Source organism: Chroicocephalus ridibundus, chromosome 7 (genome assembly GCF_963924245.1).
Source record: "Chroicocephalus ridibundus chromosome 7, bChrRid1.1, whole genome shotgun sequence".
NCBI classification, from domain to species: Eukaryota; Metazoa; Chordata; class Aves; order Charadriiformes; family Laridae; genus Chroicocephalus; species Chroicocephalus ridibundus.
Window position 1 is genome coordinate 27,960,700 of NC_086290.1, and position 15,593 is coordinate 27,976,292.

Consider the following 15,593-nt stretch of genomic DNA (forward strand, 5'->3'; position numbering starts at 1 on the left):
GAAGTGACAGGGACGCCAGGAAACAACCGCGGGGTGTCGTCGGGGGGAGGCGCGGCCGGGCGGCGCATGGGAGATGCGGAGCGGCCCGCGGGGCGGGTGGCGCCGCCGGGGCCGCCGCCGCCGCCGCCGGGGCCGCCGCGCCGGAGCTGAGCGGCTCCGCCTCCGCGCTCGCGGGGAGTAATAGCGGCGGGGACGGGAGGTGAGCGCCCATCCCCGCGGCGGCGGTGGTGGTGGCGGCCGCCCTTTCCTCGCAGCAAGAGCAGGAGGATGCGGCCCGGCGCCGGGCTGTGAGCGATGGAGGGGGTCCTGTACAAGTGGACCAACTACCTGGCGGGTAGGCGGCGGGAAGCGGGGCCTAGGGGGACGGTGGTTGGGGCTGCGGCGGCCGGGGCCTATGGGGCCGGGGGGGGAGGTTGGCCTCGTCCGTAAGGCGCTGCTTGCGGCGTCGGTGGGTCCCGGCGTCCCCAGACGAGGGGTTTAGAGCCGAGCCGCCGTGGAGCGGAGGCTGCCGGCGCCCCTGAGGCGGCGGGGCGGCCTGGGGCCGGCTGCGGGGGCTGGGCCGGTCCGGGCCGGGCCGCGGGGCGACGAGCGGCGGCGGCCGCCGCCAGCCGTTCCCCAAGCGCTGCCGTGTGTGTGGTGCCGGGGGGGCGGCAGGCCTCGGCCCAGCCGAGACCCGTCGCCCTTCCCCAAGGCGGCTTCGCAGCCAAGATGCTCCCACCCCCCCGGTTTTCCGCCGGGAGCTGGGTGGCCAAGCGCCCCTCCAGAGCTCCCTTGCCCAGTTCGTCAGGGACTGTTGACAGGACAGGCTGCAGCAAACACCGCCTGAAGTGCCTTATTCTAACGGACCGGCTGTGGGATTTTCCCCTCCACCTCTGTTTCCTCTCAGAATACAGCTTTTAATTTGCAACATGCAAACTTGCAGGGTTTCCTTGCTTGCAGCGGAGGAATCGCTTAAGATTACACGTTTAAATCTTCAGTGCTGAACGTGGAAGTTTGAATTCTCTTTTAATTTGCTTTTGAATGGTAATTTTTTTGGAGTCTGTGCTCCTGTATCCTAACATAAAAACATATAAAAAAAACTTCAGGTCTGGGTGAAGTATTCACGAAATATATTTTTAGAAGTGCTGCAGACAGACATGCACCAAATACCTGCATTTGCCCTCAAAGCACTGGTTTTGTTTGCCTCATCCTCTGTCGTAATAGAGAAGCCACCTCCCTCTGGAGAGAGCAGTGGATCGACAGTACTGTGAAGGTGAAACAGATTCCTCTTCTGACACTGTAACAGGACTAATTGTCCCTCCAGAGCAGATCAGTGTCAGATCATACACCGTGCTTAATCAGGCCTCGTGTTTGACTGCTTGGGCAATATCTTCTTTGCCCTCTCATTCTTTGGGACTTCACCTGAGCAGTTCTGCTTCAGCATGTTCCAGTTTTGAGTGTAGAGTGGTGTCAAACTCGGTTCTGAGGGTTTATAAAACGTGGACCACGTTGCAAGGGTTGCGAGCACTTGCTGTGAATTGAAGTGCACAGAGCATAATCTTGCATTTTTCAGAGCAAATATGTCTTCTCATATACTGGCCTTCTGGTCAAAAAGAATAGTCGTACTGTAATTAAATAGGTATTTGATAAGATATTTTTGTCACTTCTTTACAATAAATGTGGAGAAAACACATATAGGAAAAACTGTGGTTGTGAAAGAAGCAACGAATACAAGTTGCTTTTCAGAATAGAATGGAAATTGACATTTTGACTTACATGACCAGAAATGTTACTGTAGCAAAAGGTAAAAGGTCACAGGTTAGAGCCCTTGTAGTGTTTGATATAAATTTCCCATTTGAAGTTTGTTATTTAATGATTAAATATTCAACAGTAATTGTGAATGCTGTACACACAATAGACTGCTTTATCAGTACGCAGCTAACTTCTGCGAAGTCAGTAGCCCTCTAAAATAGCAAGGTGCAGAACCCTTCCTTCTGCGTATGCTGGCCAGCTGAGAGCATCTGCTCCTGCATTTCAAAATTACAGTGTGTCAGGAATTCCCTATGATTTCCAAAATACATGAGGGCAGCAAATTTAAAGAAAAAAAAAAATTAATCATATTAGTGAAATTTTTAAATGTTATTACCAACTTTCTTGTTACTCTGCTATTTATTTTTGTAGCCAGAAATAGGCTGTAGTACTTGTCATTAACGGTAGAAGCCAAGCAGCAAAGGAGCTTTTTTATTGTTGCTGAAGCATTGTGGAAAACATTTAGTTTCCTCCTTCATTGAGAGCAAACCAGAAATCCAGCTTTTTTTTTTTTCTCCTCAAATAACACGTGTGCATCTAAGAATTTGAGAAGTACAAATTTGTTAAATACTTTGTCAAGCATAGGCCACTGTTTGCCCAATTTCAAATCAGAAGAGGTAGTTTTGTTCTTTAGCTTGGTTCTGTGAGCTGCTCGGAGTCTTTTAAATCCTTTGCTTCTGTTTTTTCCGGTACCAGCGTAATGTGAGGCTGAAATAATCATCCATGTAGGGTCCTGTTCTATCAGAATTTGACCGTTGAGACAGGCATTGACGTACCACCTGTGCATGCACTTAGGCGATAAGGGCAGCACAGAGTCAATGTATTGCAACACAGTGTAGCAGGAAAAAAACCAACATTTTACAGGACAGGGTCTTCAGTGCAGTCATTTTATGACTGCATATTCTTATGTACACATACAATTTGAAGTATTTCCTGTGGGAGTTGGTATCCCTCAATGTTTGTACTTTTTTTTCATTCTGCTTTTATATATGAGTGTGGATCTGCTTATTAGTTGCCACTGCATTTTGAAAGACATAGATGCTTACCATTATAGCTAATAAATTTACAAAATATTTACATGTTATTGTTTCCTTGTCATGGAATTGTGACATAATGTAATGGGGCCTGCTCTTACACTTCTTGAATTAGTTAAAACTCATCATGACTTAGTGTGAGTAGTATGAAGCTTTTGTCTGATTTTCAAGAGTCTGATTAAGCCTCCTGTGTTGTAGTACGTGCTGCTGGATGGCTGGAGCTTGCTCTGTTGGAATGGCAATTGGTAAGTGCCATGGACCACACCGTCAGATCGCCGAATACGTTGAGTTCTTGGCCTTGCAGTTTTTGCCATTCCAAACCCTAAGCCAAGCAGGAAGTTATGTTTGGTGTTGAGTTGTAAAATAGAGGGATAAGCCGCTCCTGTTGTACAGCAGACCCAGACTGTAATGGACTCTACTTGGAAGAGCCCAGCTGCTTGTTATGCTCTACTGGAATATTTTAGTTCAATGTTACTTTTAGAAACAGAGGTGATATAACTAGGCAAAATGGTTTGCATTTAGTGGTATTAGAAATTAGGGCACTTATTCCTGTGAGTGCTGAGTTTTATGAAATAGCTGTTAAAAGAAAAAGAAAAAAAAAAAAGGGAGGGGAAAAAAAAAGAAAGGAATGCTAATATACCTTAATCCAAGAGGGCCCCTGACAATAATTTGCTATGTGGTGTAACGCTGCATGGAGTTCTCACAGGTATTTGTGTCTATGCATAAACTGTTCTGTTTTGTAGATCCACTGAGGTGAGAGATCGTTATATAATTTGGCTAAAGCAAAGCTGGTGGAAATTTTAGTAGAGGAACTGGTGTATGCTGCCCTCACAAATGGGCCTAAGAGTATAAGCCATGCCTCAGTTCCCCGCACAATGCCTGACATTAAATTGTGGTTGAGCAATGGAGCTGGGCTACTTTCAAAGAAAATGGTGTGTCAATAGTTAAGTGTGAAATGTGCAAGTTTTCACTGAAATACAGTAGGCAGAGGAGACCATAGCATAGCATTCTGTGACAATGGTAATTTATTTGTGTCTTACAAATAAGATCTACAATCTTAGGAAAGTCTACCTGAAAAATGTACTTGAATGAGAATGGTTCTTCAGAGGTATGTAATTTATCAGCCTTTAAAATATGATTCCTTGGTGGCTAAATTAAAATTTAATTTTGCTGTAGAATGGAATATAGTAAAGACTGAAATACTACCAATCTTGCATCCAAAAAGAGAGTGAGTGAAATATATACACTAGTTCAGTTACAGAGCGGCTCTGGTCTTCAGACTGCGCAGATTGTTTACTTCCTGGTATGTTACATGAATAGTTTAATGTTTGCGTATTTAATAAAAGTTTTAACAGCCAAAGAGCTGAATTTGATTTGCAATTTAATAATTAGACTAAACTTTCCTTTTTATGTTTTTGATCTTGCTAGGTTGGCAGCCTCGGTGGTTTGTTTTAGACAATGGGATATTGTCATACTATGATTCACAGGATGATGTTTGCAAAGGCAGCAAAGGAAGTATAAAGATGGCTGTGTGTGAAATAAAAGGTAAGAGTTAACAGATTTCTGCTTGGGGAAATTGTAGCTGCCAGGGAAATAGAAAAGATCACCCAACATACATTTTGCATCACAAGCTTTTCCTCCTCTGTTTTTGTTTATCTGTAGTCCGATGTGACTGCTTCATAGTTCACAAATAATAGTGAATGTGAATTATGAAATGGTGACAAAGAAAAATGCTTTTGACAATTAGAGCTCTGTTTTGAGATTTAGAACCCACCATGCATTCCTTTTTGTTTTGAATAGTTGTGTGCATGTGGCTTATGCAAGTTACCTTGGCTAGTTATTTAGTTCTACCTCTTATCCCTCTTATGACCAGGGGTAAGAGATTGATTCATAAATGCTAGTTTTTCAAAAGAGCAGCAGCAGTGACCCAAAAGGGCAAATTCTTATACACCAGAGAAGTTTAGTCTCCTGTTTTCCTGAGTCATTTTTACTTTTGTTGCTGTTAGAAGCTGCCCACATGCGTAGGTGGTGGATGTGTTAGAGTTAGTGAGCGAGCTGTTTGTGTCAGACTGTGAGTTTAGCCTTTAGCGTATTCTAATCTGTAGGTTAACCTCCTGGACTAATAGCAAGGCATTGTCTAACTCTCTCTTACTTTGAACTGGTGGCCTGTTTCCAGATACCTGTGGATGTCTGGGCTTGTGATGTGGGTACTTCTATATTAAAAAGTGGGACTTCTTATTTTATGTGGGCCACCAAGTATTTTTCATGTGGTAACTCCTTTTTGTTACTCTTTCCTTGGTGTAGATGAAATCAGTGATGTAAAGTGGAAGATCCCTTTTTTTGGCCATTTCATTTGTTTGTTTTCTTGTCAACCTATTTTTTTGGTGAAGGAAAGGTAATAGTTGTAGTCTGGATTTGGTGCAGTCTCAAGCATCCGTGGTTAGTGCAGTGTGAGTCTGGAAGAAATGTGATTGATAACATGAAAACCAATAGAGTTTTCAATTAAAGATAATAGACTGTAAACAAAGTCCACCTCAGCTCTTGGTTCTAGGGATCTGTGACCTGAAGCCAGATTTTGTCTAGAAGAGAGATTGTTTCAGTTTTTAGCCTAGCTCTCCATAAATACTTGTCCTTGCAACAGAACCCTTCAGTTTGCCATGTTTAGGCCGGGTTGGGAACACAACAGTTGTGCAGAAAGGGAACTCCATTGTACTTGAGTCTGGCCACTGTTCAGTGTCTCGTGTTTCTACCTGTTGACTTGGAGGCATGCTGGGGAGAAGGATTGAGCAGCTTTGGGCGTTTTGTTATTTAGCAGTTTAGCTTACTGTATTACTGTGGGATTGTAATAAACATTTTAAAATACTTTGATCAGCATTTAATAAATACTTGTTACTGAGTTGAGGTTACTTTTTTAAAAAATTGTTCTTTTCTTCTCTATCATAAGTTCATGCAACAGACAACACAAGAATGGAGCTGATCATCCCGGGGGAACAGCATTTCTATATGAAAGCAGTTAATGCAGCTGAAAGGCAAAGGTGGCTGGTAGCACTGGGGAGTGCAAAAGCCTGTTTAGCGGATACCAGAACAAAAAAAGAAAAAGGTATGTGTGTTACCTACAGCATATACAATCTTACCACTTTTTCAAATGTTGTTTTCAGATAATGATAGTGCAAATATTGTGGTAGAAAGTCAGTGTTATTGTCTTGAAATAATTACAGTTTATATTTATAGTCATCTATATGGTAAATTCCTCCTTGATGTTTGAATTAGGGGTCACCTCCATTGACCTCTTCTATCTTAAGCTGAAATACTAGCAAATATTGTTGTTACAAGAACAAACATACTGTTTGCAGCTTTTGTGAAGCTATTTGGTTTCTGCTGTTTTGATTCTTTATAGTTACTATTGGTTTTTTCCTTTTTTTTTCCTGGATGGCTTAATGTAACTATTTCCAGCCACTCCAGTGGGTGTAAATTTCATCCACTAAATGTTTTCTATATTGCATTGCAGCTAAGAAAGATTTCAACTTTATCTTTCTTAGTAATGTGTGTCTTTCTTAATGGTTATTAAATTAGCCTCAAACTAGTTAGTACAAACCATTGTCTGCTTCAAGTACAGTTCTTGACTCATTGCAGAATAGAATTTTCCTCAAAATTAAGGGAAAGTTTAAGTGAATTTTAAACTGATATTTACATTTAAATGAAAAGTGCTTAAAAATTAAAATGTGTACATACATTTTATGCAACTAATTACTATTTCCTTAATTTTTTATAGAAATAAGTGAGACCAATGAATCTCTCAAAACCAAAATGTCCGAACTTCGTCTCTACTGTGATCTTTTAATGCAGCAAGTTCATACAATACAAGAATTTGTTCACCATGATGAGACTCGCTCTCCTCCCAGCATTGAGGTACAGATTTCTGGAATGACACTGGAGAAATTAATTGTATAATACACGTCAAGTTTCTGTTGTTATCTTATGCCTTTTTCATCTCTAATTTTGGGACATTTAACCAAAGGTCAATTTGTGAGTACTTGTGTGTGTATAATACTGTTGTGATTATATGTGCATAAAGTAAGTACCTGGATGGTTTAACTGTAATTGTAACATGCATTAGGAAGCAATTGTGTTACTGAGTCATTTGGTTGAAAGTCCGGAAGAACTGCCATAGGAGTTATGCAATAATGTGTCTTGTTTCACATCTCTGTTATGGGGAGAATAGTTGAAACAATCTTGTTTGTCCATTCTTTACTTCCTTGTGTAGGAGGGTATTCCGTTTTGTTATCAGTGAAAGCTAGTGTTACAGGTATTGGAAACCTACAGTGTAGATAAGTCTCTCTGGATATGAACAAGTCAAATTATTCTAGTATTTCTGCTTTGGAATAAAAGTTAGTACTGGAAATTATGAATGGCTTCATTCTTTACACTCTGGAGCAATGTGTGGACAATCTTGTTGTCCACTGAGGGCAAAGCAAGGAGTTGATGCTTGGTCACAACACAGGAAATTGTTGTCATTTTACAGCAAGGTGAGACTGACCTGCAGGCTCCTTGTGCTGGAGTGATAAAGCTGTTTGCACATCCTGCTGCGATTCATTTGTTTCACTGAATGATCTTCTGATACTAGTTGGTCACTCTCAGACAAGCTTTGCAGTAAAAATGTTACAGCTTTGTTGGCTGATACCCTAAAGAAATTCAGATGTCAGAAAGAAATTACAATGCTGTCACATTTGTTTGCTTAAATTAGCCTCACAGGAAGGTGAACATTTGATTAAATAAAATGGGAAATGGAATTTCTTAATGGTATGGAGGGAAATTAGCGCGCGCGTGTGTGTGAGTGGTGGTGTGGCAGAGTTGTATTTGCATCGTTTCATTTTTTTTCTTGCTTATGCGTGTACTTTCATTTATTTTCAGAACATGAATGAAGCCTCTTCCTTGCTTAGTGCCACATGTAATACGTTTATCACAACACTTGAAGAATGTGTGAAGATTGCTAATGCCAAGTTTAAGCCAGAAATGTTCCAGCTGCCTCACCCTGATCCCTTAGTTTCTCCTGTGTCACCATCACCTGTCCAAATGGTTTAGACATTTTGAAATACTATGTTTTCTAAGTGTTATATTGTTGGCTGAATGGGGGGAAGAATGGCAGAAGACGATGCTATTGCTACGTGCTATGATGTCAACAGTTGAAATCTTGACTCTGTTATGATCAGTACTGATCCTAAATACAAATCAATAATTTTCCATTCCCAGTCTTTGTTTGCTAGTTTTTACATAATCAGAGTAATTTATTGTACATGTCAAGACCCTGTAATGAGGTATCTCATAAATGAATGAGGTTTAACCTTTCCTCAGTTCAACTGTTTCTTTGTTTTTTAGAATGCTAGCTGTACACTAACCTTAAAAATTTCATAAGCTTGCCTCCTGTTTAAACAGATGAGTGCTTTGTGGCTCGAAGCACTTCAGCAAGATAGCATATCTTTCAATGTATATAATTAAAAAAGTTTTATTAATCTAACATGCCCTTATTTAACAAAAAGGTAAATAGTGGTAAAAATATTACTTGCATAACTCTTCATTACTGATTATTTCCCTTAGAAGGACAGCGTTTGTGGAATCATCTTAAATGTCTTCTCGACCATATGTATAGATTGCAAGATAAGCTCTATTGTGGGATTCCGTTGTGGGAATCCCTTTCTTTGTACTTGGATCTCTTGTCTCTTTATCTTCAATCAGTTTACTTACAAAGCTGATCATTATTGATCTAAATTAGTAATTTTCTTTGATATGTATAGAGATTTGACAGTGATATCAGAAGAACCACAAGGAATCAAGAGGCAGGATTTGGCTTATTGGGTAATGGGGAATTTAAGCTGGCATTTGGTAGAGGAAAAATGTCTTGATATATTTCTGTATATCACAGCAATTAACAAATGGTTCTGTGAGTAACACTGGAGCAAGAGAGAATGAACTCCATAGAAACAAGGTGGTACTTTTTTGTAGTAAACCGTTTCCTGTGTGAAAACTTTTGATATCAATGGCAATTGGTTTTCACATAGTTAAATCAGATTTTTAACTAAGATTGCCCTCTCTCTTTGTAGAAACTGTAAATAAAGTAAAAATTAATGTAGGTATGCATATTATTCTTGCAAGTAGCTTGTGACGTTTTTGGTGTGGTTTATTGTTTGCTTATTTAATTTTATTTTTTTTTCCCCTAGATGAAACGTTCCATTAGCCACCCTGGTCCTTGCTATTCAGAAAGGTAATCTTCTATTTTGTTAAGCTTTTTTCTTATGTCTCAAAAAGCCTCCATGAACCTCTTAGTGTTAAAATTAAAATATAAGAAGAATTGTTCACTTGGTGGTAAGAAAAATTAAACAGCATAAATTGACCTAAATTTGAAAACTAGGGGTGCAGATTATCAGTGTCAGTGGCAAATAATGCAGCTGCTGTCTCTAATATGCTCTAAAAATGTCCTTACTGTAGAAACTTTATGCAAATGATTTATTCTGACAAGTTTATGAAATTAGACATACAGCTTGAAATGCTAACATTCTTTTTGGGTCAGTGTTTCAGATTCTTGAGTTATTTTTTCTGCATGCAAAGATTATATTACATTTTTATTTCCTTTTTCAGGCTTTATAATTGTGAAAATTAAAAATGTTCTGTTGACTGTGCCATTTTTAGTTTAGTGTAGTGAAAACCATTGATACTAACAGTTTAATCTGAGCACAAAATCGTTTTAAATTTAAAATTTATATGGGTTGTCACAGATTTTGCTTACTTCTAGATCTCATTTCTTTTGTAGGAATAATCACTCTGTAAAAGAACCAGTTTCATCCCTTCACCGATTTTCACAGCGGCGCAGAAGAACATACTCGGATACAGAATCTTACAGTGATACTCCCCTTGAAGATTCTCAGAGTAAGTTGGGAAGAGGAATGGTTTTCTTCTGTATCCTTCTGTACAATTTATTACCTTGTTCACAGCAGCTGTTCTAGTGCTGATAAAAAAAGTTTTCTTAGTTATGCAAAGTTTTGATTGTAAGATTCCTATATCATAAACTAAAGCACTTGTGTAGTTTGTTACAATGCTGACTTTTGCTGGCTTTCATTCATACTGAAAAGGATCTTACAGCTGGAATAGTTCTATTGAAATCAGTGAGACTACTGGCAAGGTGAAATAGAGACATAACCAGAAAAGGGATGTTTGTACTAACAGAATCTTGCATGAATGATGTTCTGGTAAGTGGTGTGGAATACTGTTGTTTGCTACCTGCTTGTTGTCACAAAGCAAATTCTCCCTTCTGTGACCCCTGTGAGCAGTGGGGGGTCATTTCCACCCAGTGCCTTGTGGAAAGACGGTTCATTTCAGTGGCTGCTTGCCCTTTGTAGAGAACAGCACTGTTCTGAAAGAGTGCAGCCTTGCCAATAATAAATAAAAGCAACCCCAAAATTATGAAATGATGTCATGATCAAAATATTATTCCCTCCTGATTAGATGGGCCTACTGAATTAGTAACCAGTTCTTCTGGGATTTTTCCTTTTGAATCTTGCTGTCATTTTGACTCCATCCTAACTCCTCTCTGGGAGACTTTAACTTGACTAGTTCTTCTTGACTAGTTCTGGTTTAGTCTGGCTTCCTTTTGGAGTGCCTAGTGCCTTACTTGCATAGAAAAAACCTGAGGCCTGGCATTGCTGAAAGCCCACGTGATCACAAAGATGTACTAATTCTTTACATTCTATCTTGAAGCAAGTATTTGCACCTTCGCACCATTTCCGTGGTTTTCTGATGCTCATGTGTTGCAGGGTGGCCACCTCTTTCACCTCATGCATACCCTGTGCTGGTGGCAGATGAATCCCAAGCTAATAAACTTAGTTTAGATCCTATTCTGTGTCTCATTGGTAATGTAGATGCACATCAGTGTAGCTTCCTATATTGCGAGGCTTTTTTTGTTACCATCTGGAACTTCTGGTGTTGGTTACAGAGTCTGACTCTTCTCAGGACTGCTGAAAAGGGTCTTTGTCTCCTGTGTTTCTGCTAATACCAGACTTTTATGGTTCCTTACTGTGTAGCTCTAGTTTCTAGCTCAGTTTCTGTCTTTTTCGGTTTTCTTTTACTGTGTTAGAAGCTTCCTCTGCTACCTTCCAGTTATCTTAGCTTTTCCTCTTTCCTGTCAGGTAGCCTAGTAATACCCAACTTGCAGTTAAGTCGTCTGTTTCATTTTAGTAGCAGAAAATGTTTTAATTAAATGCTTATCAATGCATTGGTTCTTTAAAAAAAATAAAATTCATGTGTTCCTCCTACAGAATATGTCTGCAGCTCACAGATTACTGTCCTTCCTAATGTAAAAATTATTATGTATTAAAAAATAAAAGAGAAAAATTACTTGATTTATACTAGCTGAACATTATTCATACTCATCATCCTTGGACATGATGCTGATTGAAATGCTTCAGAAAAAGTCTGGAGTAATTATTCTTCTGATTGCTTACGTACAGGAAATAGAATAACTGACAGATTGGATGAGTTTTTTGGGGGTTGAAATTAAATACTTATTGATATCTTCCTAGGATCTGCTCACTGTTCTAGAAGTGCTGTCAATGGGGATCTGGTATCATCAACCATTCCTGAAGAAAATAGATCAGTATCGAAGGAAGGATCTGAACTGGAAGAGACATTTTCATCCCTTTCTTCCTGAATAAACTGAAAGTATTCAATTTTCTATAAATAAGGCTATGCAAAAGCTGCTGTAATTATACTGTTGTTATAGGAAGTAGTCATTTCCCTTTTTAGAAGGATTTCTCTGCACTTTATAGAATAACATAAAAACTATCTTTGAAGTGTATTTTATCTTTATATAGTTTATTTGCAAGAGTATTTTCCTAATATTTCACAGTTTGAATGTGCATTTTTTGAAACAAATGATGGCTTAACAGGTAAGCATCCACATTTGTAAATGTAGCTCTTTTTAAAAAGTGTGAAGGTCTGACTGATACATTAGTAAACCTGCAGGTTATAAACTTCAGCAAAAAGGTTTCATTTTTTTTTTTTGGAGAAAATGCAACTTGTGCCATGGGCCTCTTGGTCATTTGTACCGGTCATCCACCAGGAGCTGTGATTAGCCCTGGGACGGCTTTTTTGCCTCCGTAAGGGCTGTGGGAATGGGCACTAATGGGTCTACTCTAGCAGCTTGATGGTAATTGACATTGCCTTCTTTAAAAACACAAGGATATACATAATCCGGTCCTTATTTTTAGCCAATGAAAGTAGAAATATTTAGTGTATTTTTCTAAACAAATGTATAAAGGTAACTTAATATGAAGCATTTGTACCAAACATTGGATATTTAATAATTTTTATTTATTTATTCTTTTTTGCATCAAAAATTTCTACCTACTTTCACTACTAGAGGTCTAAAGATCTATTAAAGGCTTCAAAATGTGCATAAATTGCTTCTGGAGTGTGTAGCATCACAAGTAGCTAACGCAGCACTGTTAAGATTTACTCTGCTCACTTAAGATGTGTTTTTAGCAAAATATTACAGAAGCAAGAGCTGAAATATTAGACCAGTAAGCTGCTGTTGTAATGAATATTTGTATCTATACATATTTTATTTATGACATATTTATACAAAAGAGAGCTTCTGTTTTTGCAACTCCTTTATATCATTTGAGGATGGTATACACCAGGAGAGGGATTCTGCTCTCAGTTACGTCAGTGTAAATTTGGATTAACTGTAAGTGAGATTGGAGTCCGACTCTCTTAATTACATGAGTAATATAGTATAACAGTGCCTACTAGCACCTTGGTCCATAAGGCTGTTAGTGTTAGCATTGTATGCTTTTGGGGTATTCATTTAGGGATAAACTTGGTCTATAAAGTCTTAGCTGTAGAGCACTTTAAGCAAGCCATTTACTGTTTTTGATTTACACAATTGTTAAATAAGTGTACAGGGTTTTTTGCACTCAAGCACATACCAAAATCCGTTTTTATAAGCAAATATTTAATTTGATTTAACCAGTCTTCCTTTTGTGTATATGAATAATTTCGTGTTTTTGAAGCAGGCTGGAAAGGACAGATGGGAATGGAATGGAACCTTTCCTTTCAAAATAGGTCCAAATGTTGAGGAAAAACATATGAGCTGTTGCCCATATATAAAACACCGGTTTATAAACCATTACGTCAGGGTCGAATGGGATGGAATGGTTCATACAAGTAAAGTTATTTGTGGATACCAGCTCAGAGCTGTCATTTGTGCTCAGTTCTGTCAGTATTCATGCAACTAGCATTTGCATATGCATATCAGCCACACACATGCTTGTACATTTTTTTCTGAATGTTTGCTTTAATGTATTCTGTATGACACTTATGACAATTGTAAAAATAAGTATTAAAAAAGATGTTCAGAGAAGTAAACTACATATTGCAATGGGAGTGTTGTCTTGAATCATAGGCTGTCTTAGAGCTACTTATTGACATTTTCCTGAGGTTTCTGCCAGCTTGTACAGTGTTAAGTATATGTTACATTAACGAGTATCTCTTTCTGGCTTTCAACTACTACAGAGAAAACTTTAGTTTTGATTGCAGTTGCTTCTGAAGGGATCGATCTGAAACCAATTCAATTTTTTAAGTAGTATTTATCACTTAAAGAATATAAGCGTACTACATGTATTTAGGTGAAAAGTGATAACCATCAGTTTAGGAGATGTAGTGTAGCTGCTGTTCCTGCTGGTGTGAGTTAATACCTTTTTAAAAGGGTATAACACCTGAACGAAGGAAATGTCTGTCTCTGAAAGCTAAAAATGATGTTCGTCATTATCCTGCTTTGTGTAATTGTGAAACCTACCTGTGATGGGCGTTACTTTACCGACTAGTGTGAGGGCTGAACCTGAGAGTTCCAGATCCAGATCTAGAAGAGAAAGTTCCTGCTTAAAGAGGATTTATGTAGAACCTGAGTGCCCAAATCCACAGTTCCCATCCTGAAGATCTCTGCTGTTTAACATTGAAGACCAAAGCACCATACAGATTTTTATTTCACTGGTAGAGCTCCCCGGATGGCTGTGACTGTGTTTGTGCATCCTTAGAATTGCCACTATCATGGAAAGACTTGGTCCCTTATCAGCCAACTTAAGCAGTAAACTAAGATTTGGGAATTAGGCATTCCTCTGACCGTGCATTGAGGGAACCGGTGCTTCACTATTTTGCAAAGGGCGTCTGACACACTAACAGGAGCAAGCTTACTAAGAGATAGAGTAATGGCCTGCACTTTAAAACATGCTAAAAGAAATTCTTTACCTCTGCTCTTCCCACTGTGTAAGTAGTGATTGGAAGGTGTCTAAGAAGGTGCCTGTATCAGGAGCAGTATGGTGAGTAGGACTAGGGAAGTGATCATCTGCACTGGTGAGGCTCCATCTCGAGTACTGTGGCCAGTTTTGGGCCCCTCACCACAAAAAAGACGTTGAGGTGCTGGAGCTGTTCCAGAGAAGGGCAACGGAGCTGGTGAGGGGTCTGGAGAACAAGTCTTGTGAGGAGCGGCTGAGGGAGCTGGGGGTGTTCAGCCTGGAGAAAAGGAGGCTGAGGGGAGACCTTCTCGCTCTCTACAACTGCCTGAAAGGAGGGTGTAGAGAGGTGGGGGTCGGTCTCTTCTCCCAGATAACAGGCAATAGGACAAGAGGAAACGGCCTCAGGTTGCACCAGGGGAGGTTTAGACTGGATATTAGGAAAACCTTTTACGCTGAAAGGGTTATTAAGCATTGGGACAGGCTGCCCAGGGAAGCGGCTGAGGCACCATCCCTGGTGGTATTTAAAAGACGGGTAGACATAGAGCTTAGAGGTAGGGTTTAGTGATGGTTTTTGTCAGAGTTGGGTTGATGGTTGGACTGGATGATCTGAAAGGTCCCTTCCAAGCTAGGCAATTCTATGATTTAGGAATTTAATTTACTTTTAGCATTTTAATATTTGTTAAATCTGGATGAACAATCCAGAGTATTGTTTGGCAAGAAAGTAGACTTTCCCTGCTTTGCTGTCTGGTGCCGCCTGTTTCCTCATGGTAGGACACTATCGTCAGGGCTGTTGATGCACCAATATACATAGATACTCCCATAGCTGTATCCTGACTCTTCTAACCAGCACGCATATGGGAGAGAAGGCTAAAGATGAGAGCACGACTGTATCTTATGGATGTGTTTAAAAAAAAAAAAAAAAAACAAACAAAAACCAAACATGACAGGCTTCCTTCAACTTTTTCAAAGGGAAGGGTAAAAAGGCATCTCCAAGACTGTAAATTATAGATGTCAAAGGTAATATTTTAAATCCTGTCAAGGGACAAGGTTTAAGAATGTCTCCTTCTCCTTGTGTTTCATATTCTCTTGTGATAAATACTGCTTTGGCTACTTCTGTTATCTTCCCTTTCTCAGTGCACTCCGTAGGCTGCCTGGGTATTTTCCACAAAATTTGGGTTACAGTGGCAGAAGTGGGTTATAATTGCCTTCTATGGGTCTGACTAATTTTTCTACACACTGGCTGTCATTTTCTGACATGTCAGAGTACCTGATTTTCTCCATCATCCTGTCTCCTTTGTACCGCTGTTGTTAATACTATGGCATATTCCAGTGGGGGAATCACTGAATGATTTATTTTTGACTGTTACACTTCGGGTTTTTTGATAGACATTAAGTGTTTTGATTTTAATTTTTTTTAAAATACACTCTCTAGAATATTATCATCTTCAAAAAGGGGGAAGAAAAAAAAAACTAGCAACTAGAGAAGATT

The 15,593-nt window shown here is 39.5% G+C and overlaps 1 protein-coding gene across 2 annotated transcripts; it reads left to right on the forward strand.

The window, feature by feature from the left end:
• The first annotated feature begins 52 nt into the window (after positions 1–52).
• Positions 53–13,243, forward strand: PLEKHA3 (pleckstrin homology domain containing A3). Of its 2 annotated transcripts, XM_063340773.1 has the most exons (9): positions 53–334; positions 3,021–3,067; positions 4,251–4,367; positions 5,767–5,922; positions 6,595–6,731; positions 7,734–7,898; positions 9,038–9,081; positions 9,628–9,743; positions 11,393–13,243. In XM_063340773.1, exons 2-9 carry the CDS (start codon positions 3,034–3,036, stop codon positions 11,518–11,520), a joined length of 897 nt encoding a protein of 298 aa, XP_063196843.1. In that variant the 5' UTR covers positions 53–334; positions 3,021–3,033; the 3' UTR covers positions 11,521–13,243. The 2 variants fall into 2 exon arrangements, with proteins under 2 accessions (XP_063196843.1, XP_063196842.1); XM_063340772.1 differs by lacking the exon at positions 3,021–3,067 and having other exon boundaries at positions 54–334.
• Positions 13,244–15,593: the final 2,350 nt, after the last annotated feature.